Source organism: Melanotaenia boesemani, chromosome 11 (genome assembly GCF_017639745.1).
Source record: "Melanotaenia boesemani isolate fMelBoe1 chromosome 11, fMelBoe1.pri, whole genome shotgun sequence".
NCBI lineage: Eukaryota > Metazoa > Chordata > Actinopteri > Atheriniformes > Melanotaeniidae > Melanotaenia > Melanotaenia boesemani.
In genome coordinates, this window is record NC_055692.1 from 33335263 (window position 1) to 33349237 (window position 13975).

At 40.8% G+C, this 13975-nt stretch overlaps 1 protein-coding gene across 1 annotated transcript in view; it reads right to left on the reverse strand.

Moving 5' to 3' along the window:
• Nucleotides 1-12900, reverse strand: part of LOC121649567 (protein crumbs homolog 1-like) — a 35981-nt gene extending 23081 nt beyond the window's left edge. The window contains exons 1-3 of the mRNA XM_042000501.1: nt 12800-12900; nt 4851-5546; nt 2038-2233 (exon numbers count right to left, since the gene is read on the reverse strand). Of these exons, the coding sequence (XP_041856435.1) occupies nt 2038-2233; nt 4851-5546; nt 12800-12869 (962 nt within the window). The 5' untranslated portion in view covers nt 12870-12900. The remainder of the gene's footprint in view (nt 1-2037; nt 2234-4850; nt 5547-12799) is intronic.
• Between the last annotated feature and the right edge of the window lie 1075 nt (nt 12901-13975).

Consider the following 13975-nt stretch of genomic DNA (forward strand, 5'->3'; position numbering starts at 1 on the left):
GGATGGGGCTGCATTAGTGCCTATGGCGTGGGCAGCTTCCACATCTGTGAAGCTCCATCAATGCTGAAAAGTACATGGAGGTTTTGGAGCAACATCTGCTCCCATCCAGACAACGTCTCTTTCAGGGAAGGCCTTGCAGATTTCAGCAAGACAATGCTGAACCACATCCTGCATCCATCACAGCAGCATGGCTTCACAGGAGAAGAGTCCGGCTGCTGAACTGGCCTGCCTGCAGTCCAGACCTTTCACCAGTACACAACATCTGGAGCATCATGAAAGCAGAAATCCAGCAACCAAGGTCCAGGACTGTAGAGCAGCTAGAATCCTGCATCAGACCAGAATGGGACAACATTCCTCTCCTAAAACTCCAGCACCTGGTCCCCTCACTTCCCAGACAGTTGTTAGAAGAAGAGATGCTACACCATGCTGAACATCACCCTGGAACTACTTTTTACACCGTGCTGAACATCACCCTGGAACTACTTTTTACACCGTGCTGAACGTCACCCTGGAACTACTTTTTACACCGTGCTGAACATCACCCTGGAACTACTTTTTACACCGTGCTGAACATCACCCTGGAACTACTTTTTACACCGTGCTGAACATCACCCTGGAACTACTTTTTACACCGTGCTGAACATCACCCTGGAACTACTTTTTACACCGTGCTGAACGTCACCCTGGAACTACTTTTTACACCGTGCTGAACATCACCCTGGAACTACTTTTTACACCGTGCTGAACATCACCCTGGAACTACTTTTTACACCGTGCTGAACATCACCCTGGAACTACTTTTTACACCATGCTGAACATCACCTGGAACTACTTTTTACACCGTGTTGAACATCACCTGGAACTACTTTTTACACCATGCTGAACATCACCCTGGAACTACTTTTTACACCGTGCTGAACATCACCCTGGAACTACTTTTTACACCATGCTGAACATCACCCTGGAACTACTTTTTACACCGTGCTGAACATCACCCTGGAACTACTTTTTACACCGTGCTGAACGTCACCCTGGAACTACTTTTTACACCGTGCTGAACATCACCCTGGAACTACTTTTTACACCGTGCTGAACATCACCCTGGAACTACTTTTTACACCGTGTTGAACATCACCTGGAACTACTTTTTACACCGTGTTGAACATCACCTGGAACTACTTTTTACACCATGCTGAACATCACCCTGGAACTACTTTTTACACCATGCTGAACATCACCCTGGAACTACTTTTTACACCGTGCTGAACATCACCCTGGAACTACTTTTTACACCGTGCTGAACATCACCCTGGAACTACTTTTTACACCGTGTTGAACATCACCCTGGAACTAGTTTTTACACCGTGTTGAACATCACCTGGAACTACTTTTTACACCATGCTGAACATCACCCTGGAACTACTTTTTACACCGTGCTGAACATCACCCTGGAACTACTTATTACACCGTGCTGAACATCACCCTGGAACTAGTTTTTACACCGTGTTGAACATCACCTGGAACTACTTTTTACACCATGCTGAACATCACCCTGGAACTACTTTTTACACCGTGCTGAACATCACCCTGGAACTACTTATTACACCGTGCTGAACATCACCCTGGAAGTAATTTTTCCAGACGTGTTGCTGCCATCAGATTCAATATGAGCTCATATTTTCCATGAAATTGTAAAATGTCTTAGTTTCAACATCTGTGTTGTTTATGTTCTAGAAAAAAAAAATATGCGTTCATGTGATTTAAAGAATCATTGCATTGTTTTATGTACATTTTACAAACCCTCTCAACCTTTTGGGAATAGGAATGCGTTTGCAGTCACACGTTGGGAACTGTCTTCACTTTTAGATCCAAAAAAAGGAAAATCTAACATGAGGACTTAGTTCACGGCTTCATTTACTGTCAGACCGAGTCTCTAGGTAATCAGTGTAAGGTCGTGTCCCTTCCTCTAATGAATTAATGAAAGCATGCATGTGGGTATGTTTGCGGGCGTGTGTGTGTGTGTATGTGTGATCCTACCTGTTGACCCCATCTATGCACTTGCCCTCATTCAGACAAGGCATGCTGATGCACTCATCGATGTTGATCTCACAGTCTTGACCCTGAAAACCGGCCACACATTCACACGAGTACATGGCAATGTGGTCTCGGCAGGTGGCACCGTTCTGACAAGGACGGACCTCACACTCATCAATTTCCACCTCACAGTTAATCCCTGCAGGGGAAGGATGGCACAGCGCCAGGGTATGAGATGGGCAGCACATTTAATTATCTTACATGTACCAAAACAGCACAATGACATCACTAATGCTACTCAGAACACTAAATCATGAAGTGATGTCAAATCTTCATCTTTTCTCACTTTGCTGTCCACTCTGACTATACTTACACTTAAAAACGGTCAATTATATTTCATATATCATTAAATCAGAAAATGTTTATATCATTACAATATAATTGTTATATCTGACATGCGTCTCTGTCATGTTTGAGGCAGGATTCTCACTCTGAAGAAGGATATTTCACATCTCTATACTACGTTCATCCTCAGACAGAACTTTATTAGAAATATCTCCTGGACTCAATACTACAAATTAACCTTTAAATTTAAACAGATTTTTGTGCATAATTACAACTAACGAAATGAGCCTGTGGGTGTACAGACATGGTGTGTTGCTGTTCGAATAATTCAGGATGTGTCAGGATGTATGTAGGCAATAAGACGTAATGACGGGGAATAAATCATCCATGTGATGCTGTTTGGTTCAATTTTAAAGCACATGTATTTAGAAATTGTGGCACTAAAGGTTTTAATTAACTGCCTCTTTGAGGTGTACATCACGGCTCCTGCTGCAGCAAACATGTCAGGAAAATTAGTTAAACAGCAATATTAATAACTATAACTTTATTATAACTGCTATGAAAGGCAGTTTAGTCTTTTCTCATTGCCCTGCTCTCTGAGGGTTAGCCTGTAAGCTAGGACAACATGAATGAATGGTATTAGTATTAATTGTATCTTACAGGCTGTGTTTGAGCACAGTTTTCTATGATAATTAAATTAGTTTATTTGTTTTAATCACTTTAAAGTCGAGCTTGCAGTTCTCTTTCATTCTTTCCTCTTGTTGTCCTTCAGCTTCAGAGCCTCCTTGAGGCGTAATGGTTGATAAATGTGTCTCTCTAAAGAAAAACTGTGTGGATGATGTTGTGTGTTCATCAATGCTGAGCAGAAGCTGATGAAAACCCATGACTACTGCAAAATGATTTGGTGTGAGACATGCTGATATACATGTTTGCTTAAAAGCAGCATCATGAAAGCACCTGGATAGAAAGTTTTTCTATTGCAGTCGTTTTCTTAGTTTCTGGCCTTCATTGTTTACAGTTTTTCTTCCTGCTCCTGATTCTGGCTCCTAACTGCCACACCTGCTTCTCGTTGTGTCCCTCTGTATTTGTGCTCCTGGTTTTCCTTCGTTCATTCTCAGTTTATTTAGTCAAGCATCAAGGCAGCAGGAGACGATGAGCTAAGAGCCAAATGCGGATTAATAAATACTTGAAGCGGATGTAAGTACTGAGGTGGTTCCCAACCTGAGGTCCCCAAAGACCACAGGGGTCCCTGGGGTTTTGGCCAATTAAGACCAATGCTGTCTTAACTGGGTTTAAGACCATTTATTTCTTCTTTCTTATTTTTATGTTTTATTCATAAAGAAGCAACTTTGAAGCTCTTATACTTTTGTTTTTAAAACAGGTCCCAAAGTGAATAAAAGGGAGGGGCTTATTGTAAGACTTCTGTCTTTATCCGCCACATCTTGTGCATCCAATCAGTTTTGGTCCATGTGTTGTGTGGTTTACTCAGTGAGTTGGTGGATTAATGGTAGTGGAGTAGTTCATGTTTATCCTGGTGTCTTTGTATGTATGTCTGTATGTATTTATTTATTTTTTTTTTCCTGCTCTATTTGGATTAATAATAACGTCTGAGAAAAGTATGAGTGCAGATTATTCAACCGCATTAACTAACAACAAATATTGTAAAGTTATCTTTAACTTTAGTTTATCAAAGGACAGGACTCAACCAGAATGCATCATGTGTGGCGAGAAGCTAGCTAATGAAAGCATTAAACCACGATGGGTTGGGAACCACTGGTTTAGTAGAACAAAAGTGCGAACTGACTCAGGAACTAAAACAGCAAGACGGCTGACCGACTGGGAAAAGGTAATTACAGGGATTGATAGAAGTAATTGACAGTGATGAGTGTCATGCTGTGTTAGTTGTTTGTTAAAAGCAACACAATGAAGTAGGAAAACCTGGAACATGAATAGAGGGACTAATTACACAATATGAAGCAGGTGTGACGATTAAACCAGAATCTGGAACAAGTAAATTGAACAGACACAAAATGCACAATGGGATAAAACTTACGAAATAAAATGGGAAACAAGACAGAGGATTCAGACAATAAAGACCAGAAACTAAAGAACAAACTAAACCGAAACCCGCTGATCTTTATGCCATCAGATTGGAAAAGTGTGTTTAAAGTATAAGGGTGGTGATGCAGCTTGAGTACAAAAGTCACACTGAAACCTTCAGGTTGCATTTAATTACTTGGGAAAATTGGCTTATATGGTAGCTACTGTTGGGAAGCTTTTAAATCTAGATAAGGTTGTAAAGTAAAAGTGCTAGAAGGACTTAATCATTCACGCATTCAAGCACATTTGGGCTGCAGTGTAAAATGCAGTTCTGAGAGAATCTGTGAATATTTAAAAGTAAAGAAATGGTCAAATTATTCTCATCAGTCTCAGCCTGTTGTAAAACTGATTCGCATTAGATGGTGCCTTACCTTTAAAACCCAGAGCGCAGTTGCACACGTAATGATCCACCTCATCCAGACATGTGCCATTGTTTTGGCAGGGTCTGGAGGCACACTCGTTGATGTCCAAGTCACAATGGTAACCTTGAAATCCAGGCACACAGAAACACTGGTAACCGTTGACCCCATCCTTACAGATGGCACCATTCTGGCAAGGTTCAGACTGGCACTCATCAATATTCTCCTCACAGTTGCTGCCCTGGAATCCAGCAGCACACTGACATTGATGTCCAGTGTCAGGGACGTCCATGCAGGTGCCACCGTTCTGGCACGTTTCCACTAAGCAAGTGGTCACGTTATCCTGGCAGTCATCCCCTCCCAGTCCAAAAGAACAGTGGCAGGAAAAACCATTGACTCCATCTACACAGTAGGACTTGAGCCCCCTGCAGGGGTTGCTCTGACATTCATCCACATCCTCGTCGCACCTGAGCCCCGTGAAGCCATCTGGGCAGTGGCAGGTGAACTCATCAGTTCCCAGTTTACCGGTGCAGTTTGTACAAGGTTCCATCAAACAGGCGTCAAACAGATCGTCACAGTGTTTGCCCATGTACCACACGGGTCCTTTGGGGCACACACACACATAATCGCCCAGGTGGTCCAGACACGTCGCTCCGTTGTTACAGGGAGATGATAAACACTTGTCTGCTGCTGCTGTGCACAGTAGGCCTGCAAGGAAGCAAGGAAACAGGAAAAATATAAAAAATCGAGTTTAAATACAAACCCGCATCCAGAGATTCTCTTTTTGGTAACTGATGAAAAACCTATGGAGGATAAAATGATTAAAACTGAGTCATGCAAACAAGAGATAATTACAATAACTGACCAAATAGAAAAAAAACCATTTGACAGTAACATGTTCGCAGTCTCGTTGAATAGAAGAAGCTCCACTGTGAAACGATCAGTTTAGGATCAGCTTGTTCTCCGTTTGGAAGGTTGACTGATCGATGCCATGCTTGCCCACCGGCGTGTGATCAGAGAGAAAAAGAGCTGCAAACTGTATAAGGAGTGCACTTAGAAAAAAGTGCCTAATGAATGTTTGTGTGGAGATAAACTGTGGAACTTAGATAAAGTTAAAAAGATTTAGCAGCAGACATAACATTTAATCTTCTCTTCATCGGCTCTCTGTTAAATCCAGGATCAAATTTAAAATTCTTCTCCTCAAATATAAAGCTCTTAATGACAAAGCTCCAATGGCTCTTAAAGATCTCAGAGTCCCACATTTTCTGAACAGAGCACCTCACTCTCAGACTGCAGGTTTACTTTTGGTTCCTAGAGGCTCTAAAAGTAGAATTTGAGGCAGAACCTTTAATTTTCAGACCCCTGTCTCTGGAACCAGCTCCCAGTTTGGCTTTAGGAAGCAAACATCATTTTTGACCTTAAGATCAGCCTTCAGACTTTCATTTGAGATAATGTTTACAGACAGGTCTGGCTTGGCAACCGTTAGTTGTCCTTTTAGTTCTGCTGCTACAGGCCGAGGCTGCTGGGGGACGTCCCATGATGCACCACACTTTTCTGTCTTTCTCTCCATGCATGACATTGTTGCTCTCATTAACTTGTTTCTCTTTTTCTGTCTCAGCAGGTATGCCTGGCTTAGAGTTATGGTGTTTGTTGACCTCTTCACCCCCGAATGGTGACTCCAGGCAGATGGGTGTCCTTCCTGGTTCTGGTTCTGCTGGAGGGTTTCCCTGCTGTTATGAGGAAGTTTTTCCTCTCCACTGCCAGCTCAGGATGGAGGATAGAAGAGAAGAGTTGGTGCGATCTGCTGGTTTCCTTAACCAAGCAAATCATTTTATGAATTGAATCTAATGAAAACAGTTATAAACTGGACTAATCTGGATTAAATACTTTTTAATTGGATTACAAATGGACTAATGAACTGGACTGAACTGAATTGTGTCTCTAAGTCAACTAAGTGTCTTGAGTTGACTTTATGATTTACAAATGTAGATGCAACATTCAACACGGTGTCTTTAATTTGCTGCTAACAGTGAAACGGAGGAAAATTTGGATTCCACTCCTGTGTGTTTTTAAATATAAGCAGCATTAAAAACCATGAAGGGCCTCAATGAAACATAAAACATTATTCAAATTCCATGTCACAGTGTGTCCTCTGGATTAAAACACACTAACATTTTTTACCAAAGTCTCATCTCTGCAAATGACTGTGGCATAGCTTTCTTCTCTCTTTAGCTTTGTGTGTATTAGGACTCATGGCCTTTGGAGGTGGTTAGAAACCAATCTGGTGATAAAGAATTACAAGCGCCTCTTTTCTCAGGTCACAGCAGATGGTACAAAACGTAAATGTGTTAGCAGCTGAGAGTTTGGTTCATGGACATTTCTTCCACTAAAGTTAACAAAATTACATGTTTTTGGGAGCATTACAAACTGCTTTAAAGCAATATGAGGATCATAATTTAGGTTAGAGGCTCAGTCGAAAACCAATTTTATAAAATACAGCAGAATTTAGAAAACACAACCAGTCTCCAGAGGACCAGATCTCCATCTTTCCCAGTCAGAAAGTGTTAACACAGCAAGCTAAACTTCTCCAAACAAGATTTGTGTGTAATTTCACAGTTTTTACAGAACTGATGATTGTAATCTTCATGACATCCAGATTGAACTTTACAAGTTTAATTCAGAAGCTCATGAGTGTGGCACTGTGGGGTGACTGACTGGGAAGGTCACGGGTAAAAGTTAAAACTCCGCTATCGCAGCACAGAGTTGGACTGTTTTACTTTAGCTTTTCCAGCTTTGAAACGGTGCTTTCCTGACCTTAAGAGAGATAAAACACCTGTTTATCAAACACAGTGACTCTGACACCTTCCTCTGTCTCCTAACCAGGTGTTTTATCTTCACCACGTGCAGGAAGGTCTTGTACAGAGTCACAGTTACTGGAGGTGGGGTGGAATAAAAACCCTCCAATTAAATGGCAGACAGTGATCTCTTCAGCTAACAATGTGTTTATTTCTTCCATATAACACCCACATTTTCCCTCTGTAACCACTTTTACACCTCCTCTTCCTTTCACACACGCCCGCCTTTATTTCCACCTTCCTCTCACGTCTCCTCCCATCTCCTCCTGGCTTTCTGATAACAGAACTAACATTTGTTATGAGAAGAAATGTTTTATGAAGCTTTTAGTCTTTGATAATGTTTGCAAAAAATATGCATGAATAACTGTTTGCTGATTGTGATATTATGAGGAATTAAAGATGGTTAGTTTTGTTTCCTTCTTCCTCCTTATCTCCTCCTAAGCTGTGATGTCTTTTCCAGTCCTTTCTTTAGTCCTGCGTCATCTTTTTATCCAGTATCTCTTTCACCTCCCTCTAAGATCTTCTACACTTTATTTCTTTTGTATCATTGTTTTCTTCTCCCCTTGTTTCAATGAAAGCCCAGATGATCCTCTCCAGCAGCTGAATGCAGTCAGGACGGTGTTATCCTGCTCTGCAACTGTAATCTCATGAATCCTGTCGAAGTGGCCTTACAGGCAGCAAGGGTTTCCTCACTCTTCACCCCTTCATCCAAACCCAATCAACCCCTCACACATTCCAGGGAGCTGATAACAGCTCCTCCCACAGACACCAACCCACCCACCCCCATCGCAAAGCACTTCATAGATCATGGTTATGGCCGGACGGGGCTGATCCTGGCACTGACTGGTCCCAGCTGTAACACTGAGCAGAGCTGCTGACCGCTGGCAGGTAGAATATCTCAGGACGCTCTCCAGAGACCCCGGCATGAGGGCCTTTGTTATCAGTCCTCCTGCTGAGTTGATCCACATGTAAAGCTTTTGTTTTATCTCTCCTGTTAAAAGTTTGATGGTCATTTAACAAGTAGATTTTAAAATCAGTTCTTTTAATCTTTTAATAAATACATGATTTAACGTGAGGAGATTGTACAAAAGTATGACTGAAAAAGAGACACAGGTGGAACAAAGTTGGGACACTGTGAAACGTTATTAAAAAAAATATATTCATGCAATAATTTGCAAATCTTATCAACCAACATTTTATTCCCAAACACAAACAACATATCTGATGCTAAAACTAAGACATTTTACAATTTCATGGAAAATATTAGTTCATTTTAAATCTGATGGCAGCAGCACATCTGTAAAAGTTGAAAGAGGGCAACAAAAGGCTGGGAAAGTAATTGGTACAAATCTAAAAAGCAGCATTTGACAAGTAATCAGGTTAACTGGTCAGTAATATCACCTGGTTGAAAAGGAGCAAAAGGAGAGGCAGAGTCTCTCAAATATCTAGATAATGACATATATAGATATAGAAAATGTTCCTCAACATAAAACTATGAAGGCATTGACGATTCCACCATTTACAGTGTATTTATATCTTCAAAACATTAAAACAATTAGGGGGAATCTCTGTGCACATAGGACAATGCTAAAGGTTAAAACTGAATAATGGTAATCCTGGGGCCCTCAGGCAGCACTACATTAAAAACCAACCTGATTCTCTATTAAAAATTATTGCATGGTCTCAGAAACACTTAATCTTCTCCAGAGATAAATATGAAGCAGCACAAACTGACCGGAGTCTTCTGATATCCTTTAAATGAACAAATCTGCTTTAGTTTGGGGAGCTTTGACAGGTTATCCTTCCACATGCAGCATATTTTCTTTATTTTCTTATTATTTCTAAAGCTTTTGTTAATTGTGTTGCTCCTTGAATTACAGAAACTGTAACAAAATGTCTAATTTAGGTCAAAAGTAAAGTTATATATTATATATTCAAACAACATGCTTGTCTAGCTATTGTCTATTAGTTTGCTTTGCAGTAGCAGGCTTTTAGTAAATTCGTTTGCACAATAGTTGCTTTAGGGAATGCCCAACTCACCAAATCAGGATTATCATTTCATCGGCTGTAACTGGCAACACTAATCTAAGCTGTTTCTTTTTCCTTGGAGACGTATTTATGAACTTTCTCTGTCAACATCTGCTGACAAGAATGACATTTTGCCTAAATACCCTTTAGACAGGAAAACGGGAATTAATATTTGTTAATTGTATATAAAATATCTAAGATTACATTTTCACACAAATAACAGGGGACAGAAAATTAAATGAGATTTCATCTGTGCTTCAAATGCTCTGTTCCAGCCTGAATATCAACTGACCCTCTGGTCAATAACAAGTTTTGTTTTTAGAACACTTATAGAACTGTCACAAGCTAAAATAGCTCAGCTGGGAGACCGTTAGACCGTTAGATCTAAAAGTCCCTGGTTTGATCCTGGTTTTACCAAATGCACAAAGAAGCTGTCACAGGTTTTCCACCTCAGCAGCAATAGCTTTAGGGTTGTCATTTCAGAGAGACTCCTCCACTCCAGGCTTACTTATGGTAAAAAAAAGTTATGGGAACAGTGTTTGCATAATGTCTTGGTGGTTTTTGCTCAAATTCAAAAAGACTGAACAAGCGAAGGCCTTGCTTGCTTCATGTATTCCAGTGATCTCGTCGTGACAGCAAATTGGAGCCAATAGAACGCATCTTCTGGTCACTTCCTAGTTACCTTGGGTTTATTACTGGATGACCTACTTCAGCACCACCTTAGTTTAAGCCCCATCACATCTTCATGGACCACAAAAAAATTGCAAGTGTCGTTTTTGCCAATACTTCTTGGATACCTCTATTTTCAGGCAGACATCCACAATTTGTCATGTGAATGGTTGGCAACACGATACAGAATACGTCATTTCTGGAGCGGGAAAGCAGCCATCCCCTTCCGTTCTGTTCCAAAGCAGTAAGCCCTGACATCCATGGAAAGGAACCCTGGTCTAAAAGCAAAATTAGCAAGTCTTCTGGCCACATGAAAGCATACCAAGCAATGCAAGTTGCAGTTTTACCAATATGAGTTTGATCATGTTGTAAATGTTGTATGGGTTGTAAACATCATACACATCTCAAAAATCTTAGCTTTCCAATGGTGTATAACGTGTAGGTACTTGCAAGGTAGACTGCATAAAATATATATATATTTGTCATGTTCTGCTCATGGGACACCTGGTACCGCTGGGTTTATCAACAATTACTACAGTTATACTCTCTTGTTGTTGGTGTTGTTGTTCATGTTTTTCTAAGTTTCTCATCCTGTAAGTGCTCCTGATGATCCTCTGCTTTGTTTTCATTACAGTGTTTACAGCCTGTTAACTAAGTTTCTTTACAGATGGAGCAGTTGTCTGATTTCCCTGTTTTAGTTGTTGCTGTTGTTTTCTTCATTTTCCCATTTTTCTCTCCTCACTGTCCCCCTTCTTTTGTTCCTCCTGTCAGGTCCAGTTTAAATATGCAATTCAGCATTAAACATAAAAAAAAGAAAAATAATAAGCATCAAGGGGAGCCTTATATCCACAAAGCTTCATTTCCTTTATATCCATAAAACTTCCCTTGGTCAAGCGAAGTTGTTTGGCACAACACAGCTGAAGAATCAGATTTAGTTTCAGTAGGTGTAAAAGGCAGAAGAAGTCACAACAACAGCAGCATGAAGCCAACAGAGAGTCCTACTGCAGGGCAGAGGAAGCATCAACGCTGTAAATCAGAGAAAGGGAAGCTCCTGGCTAACACGCAGGCTGAGTTCAGAGGAATTTTATTGAATAACTGCAAGACACTGGCTGCTCCGCCGGGGTTCAGCTTTGTGCTCCAGAGGCTCCGCAGCAGGTGGCTGCTTGGCTTTATACAAAAAATGCACAAATCCCCCATGACTCAGTCGCTATTATACACCAAATGTACAACACTGAGACTTCTGTCTCCTGTGGGAGCTTTGTGTCTAGTTTGGAGGCAAAATATGTGGTGTTTATTCTGAAATTCCTTACAGTTACACTGAACTCATACTGATAAAAGTATTAACCATAATAAGTTAGATTAATGAGAGGTTTGTTAGTAAGCCTGGGCCCAGTACATGAGTTTTTCTTTAATCAGCAGAAAAATTAAAAAGCAAAACTTTTAACCCCAAATTTTCAAAAGTTTATCATAGGATCATAAGTTTTCAGGTCCCAGCAGAGCAAATTTAGCAAGGATTAGTCACAGTTTCGCTGTTACAGGCAATCGCTGGCCTGCCAGCAGCACTTGTCTCCTCAGTGTGTCATCTGGAGATGACGGCACTTACAGCACGAGGCCCACACAGAAGATACGTAGATTTTTGCCTCCTTTTCAAAGCTGTTGTTGTGTATGAGGCCTGACAACAATCCTACAAGTGTTCAGCTTTTAAAAACTTTATTTTTCCTACTTTTTTCTTTCTCATGAGGCTGACTTTCCTTCATCACACCACCTCAGCCTGCCTGTGTGTTCTTTTCTGTCGTTTCCTTTAAATCGTTAGAGCAGAGCGTTAGACCTCTTTCCATGCTCCTTAATGCCCACCGACCCCTCCATTCAAAAGGAGACAAAAAAACTGTGCAGCCGGACGCTCAGCTCGTTACTATGGTGATCTTTAACAATGCCACCCCCAGCCAATCCCTTTGGCTGGTGTGTCACCACTTAAACGAGCTTCAGACGCCTCACACAAATGAAGGTCGCGGGAAAAATAGGTCAACAGGGCTTCATAAGGTTGCTGGGGTTGACTTACCACCCCCACCCATACCCAACCCAACACACCCAGAGACAGGTGGGGGCACATGCTGCAGATTAGACACATGGAAGTTTTAAGCTTAAGTAACGTTTTGTTATTTGGTAATAAATAAAGTGATTATTTGAACTTTTTCATTGAATCAGAGGCTGAAAAACTATCATTTACTATTACAGCCTCATGGTCCAAGCACCGGATGAAAACACGCTTGTGTATGTGCACACATGCACTTCACACATTAAAGTTTGCAGCTGCACCTGTGACTGAAACTGTGAATTAAAAGTGAATGTGTAGACATTCCTGCTTGCAACTCAGGCATAACGTACATGCAGCGGTGGGTGATAACTTACCCAGTTTGAACATCATCATGGTGATAAGCACCGTCCTCTGATATCTGGACCAAATTCTTCCTAATTCCATGTTCAGCAGGCTGCTGATGTCTCCAGTTAGTGTAAAGGGATGCTGTCAGTTTCCAGGGTCTCCATCCAACACGCTGCAGCCTTCCATGCACGCTGCTGCAAGTTAGCTGCTGAGAGGGAGCACCAGCACCTCCATGCCGGACCACTGAGTTTCTCAGTCTGTTTGAAAGCGTGTTCTAGTGTTTGTATGTGTGTGTATGAGGCTCTCAAGGGACCGAGCAGGGATGGAGTAAAGCAGAGTAATCACCCCAGCAGAGAGTGAGGGATGGAAAACACGGGACGGAGTCGAGGATTGGACTCATTCATCAGCGAATTCAGGCGCTAATGTTCACTTTAACCCAGAGAGGCTCCAGGTCACATAAGTGCTGTAAAGAAATATTTTATACATGATATATTTTCTACAATTTCCCATTTTTAAGTGTCTAATTCTTCTTCTGACATAAGGAGAAAAAAAAATCAAGGACACTCTGTTTTGCTGCTGAAAGAAAGTAGACATCTTTACTCAGAGATTTAATATCAATCATGCTGATAGTGGTGATATAAACATGGCATCACATTAAAATGAAATAAATTAGAAAATGGAACATTTAGTCGAACAGTAGAAAAGGCGGTTATTAGCAGCACTTTATATTAAATTTATTAGCTCTTTTTTTTTTGTTTGTTTGTTTTTAATTGTTTTCTCAGAGTTTACGAGAGCAAGAAAAACATTTCTATTAGAGTTTACACATCTGGTGTTAGTCTTTCTGTTAGAACAGCAGTGTTCAACATCTCTAAACATATAACAAACTTTGTTGTTTGATGGAATTTTGTGTATATTATGGGTAGGGCTCTAAATTAACTCCCACTAGTCAAACAAATATGGGTTAAAATCAAAGGCCAGCCCAAGGCAAGGTGGTACTGTCTGAACAACGTACAGCTTCAAATTTAAACAGCTTTAAAAAAGAAAGAAGTTACAGGAGATTGTTGACAAAGAATCTGCTAAGATAAAGTTTCAAATGTGTTCAGAGCAAATGTTACGTTGTCTTGATTAAGAGAATATTGTTGTTATTGTTGTTGTTATTGTTGGCATTTTAATTAAAAAGCATCAACCGGTTTAAAGAAAGACGA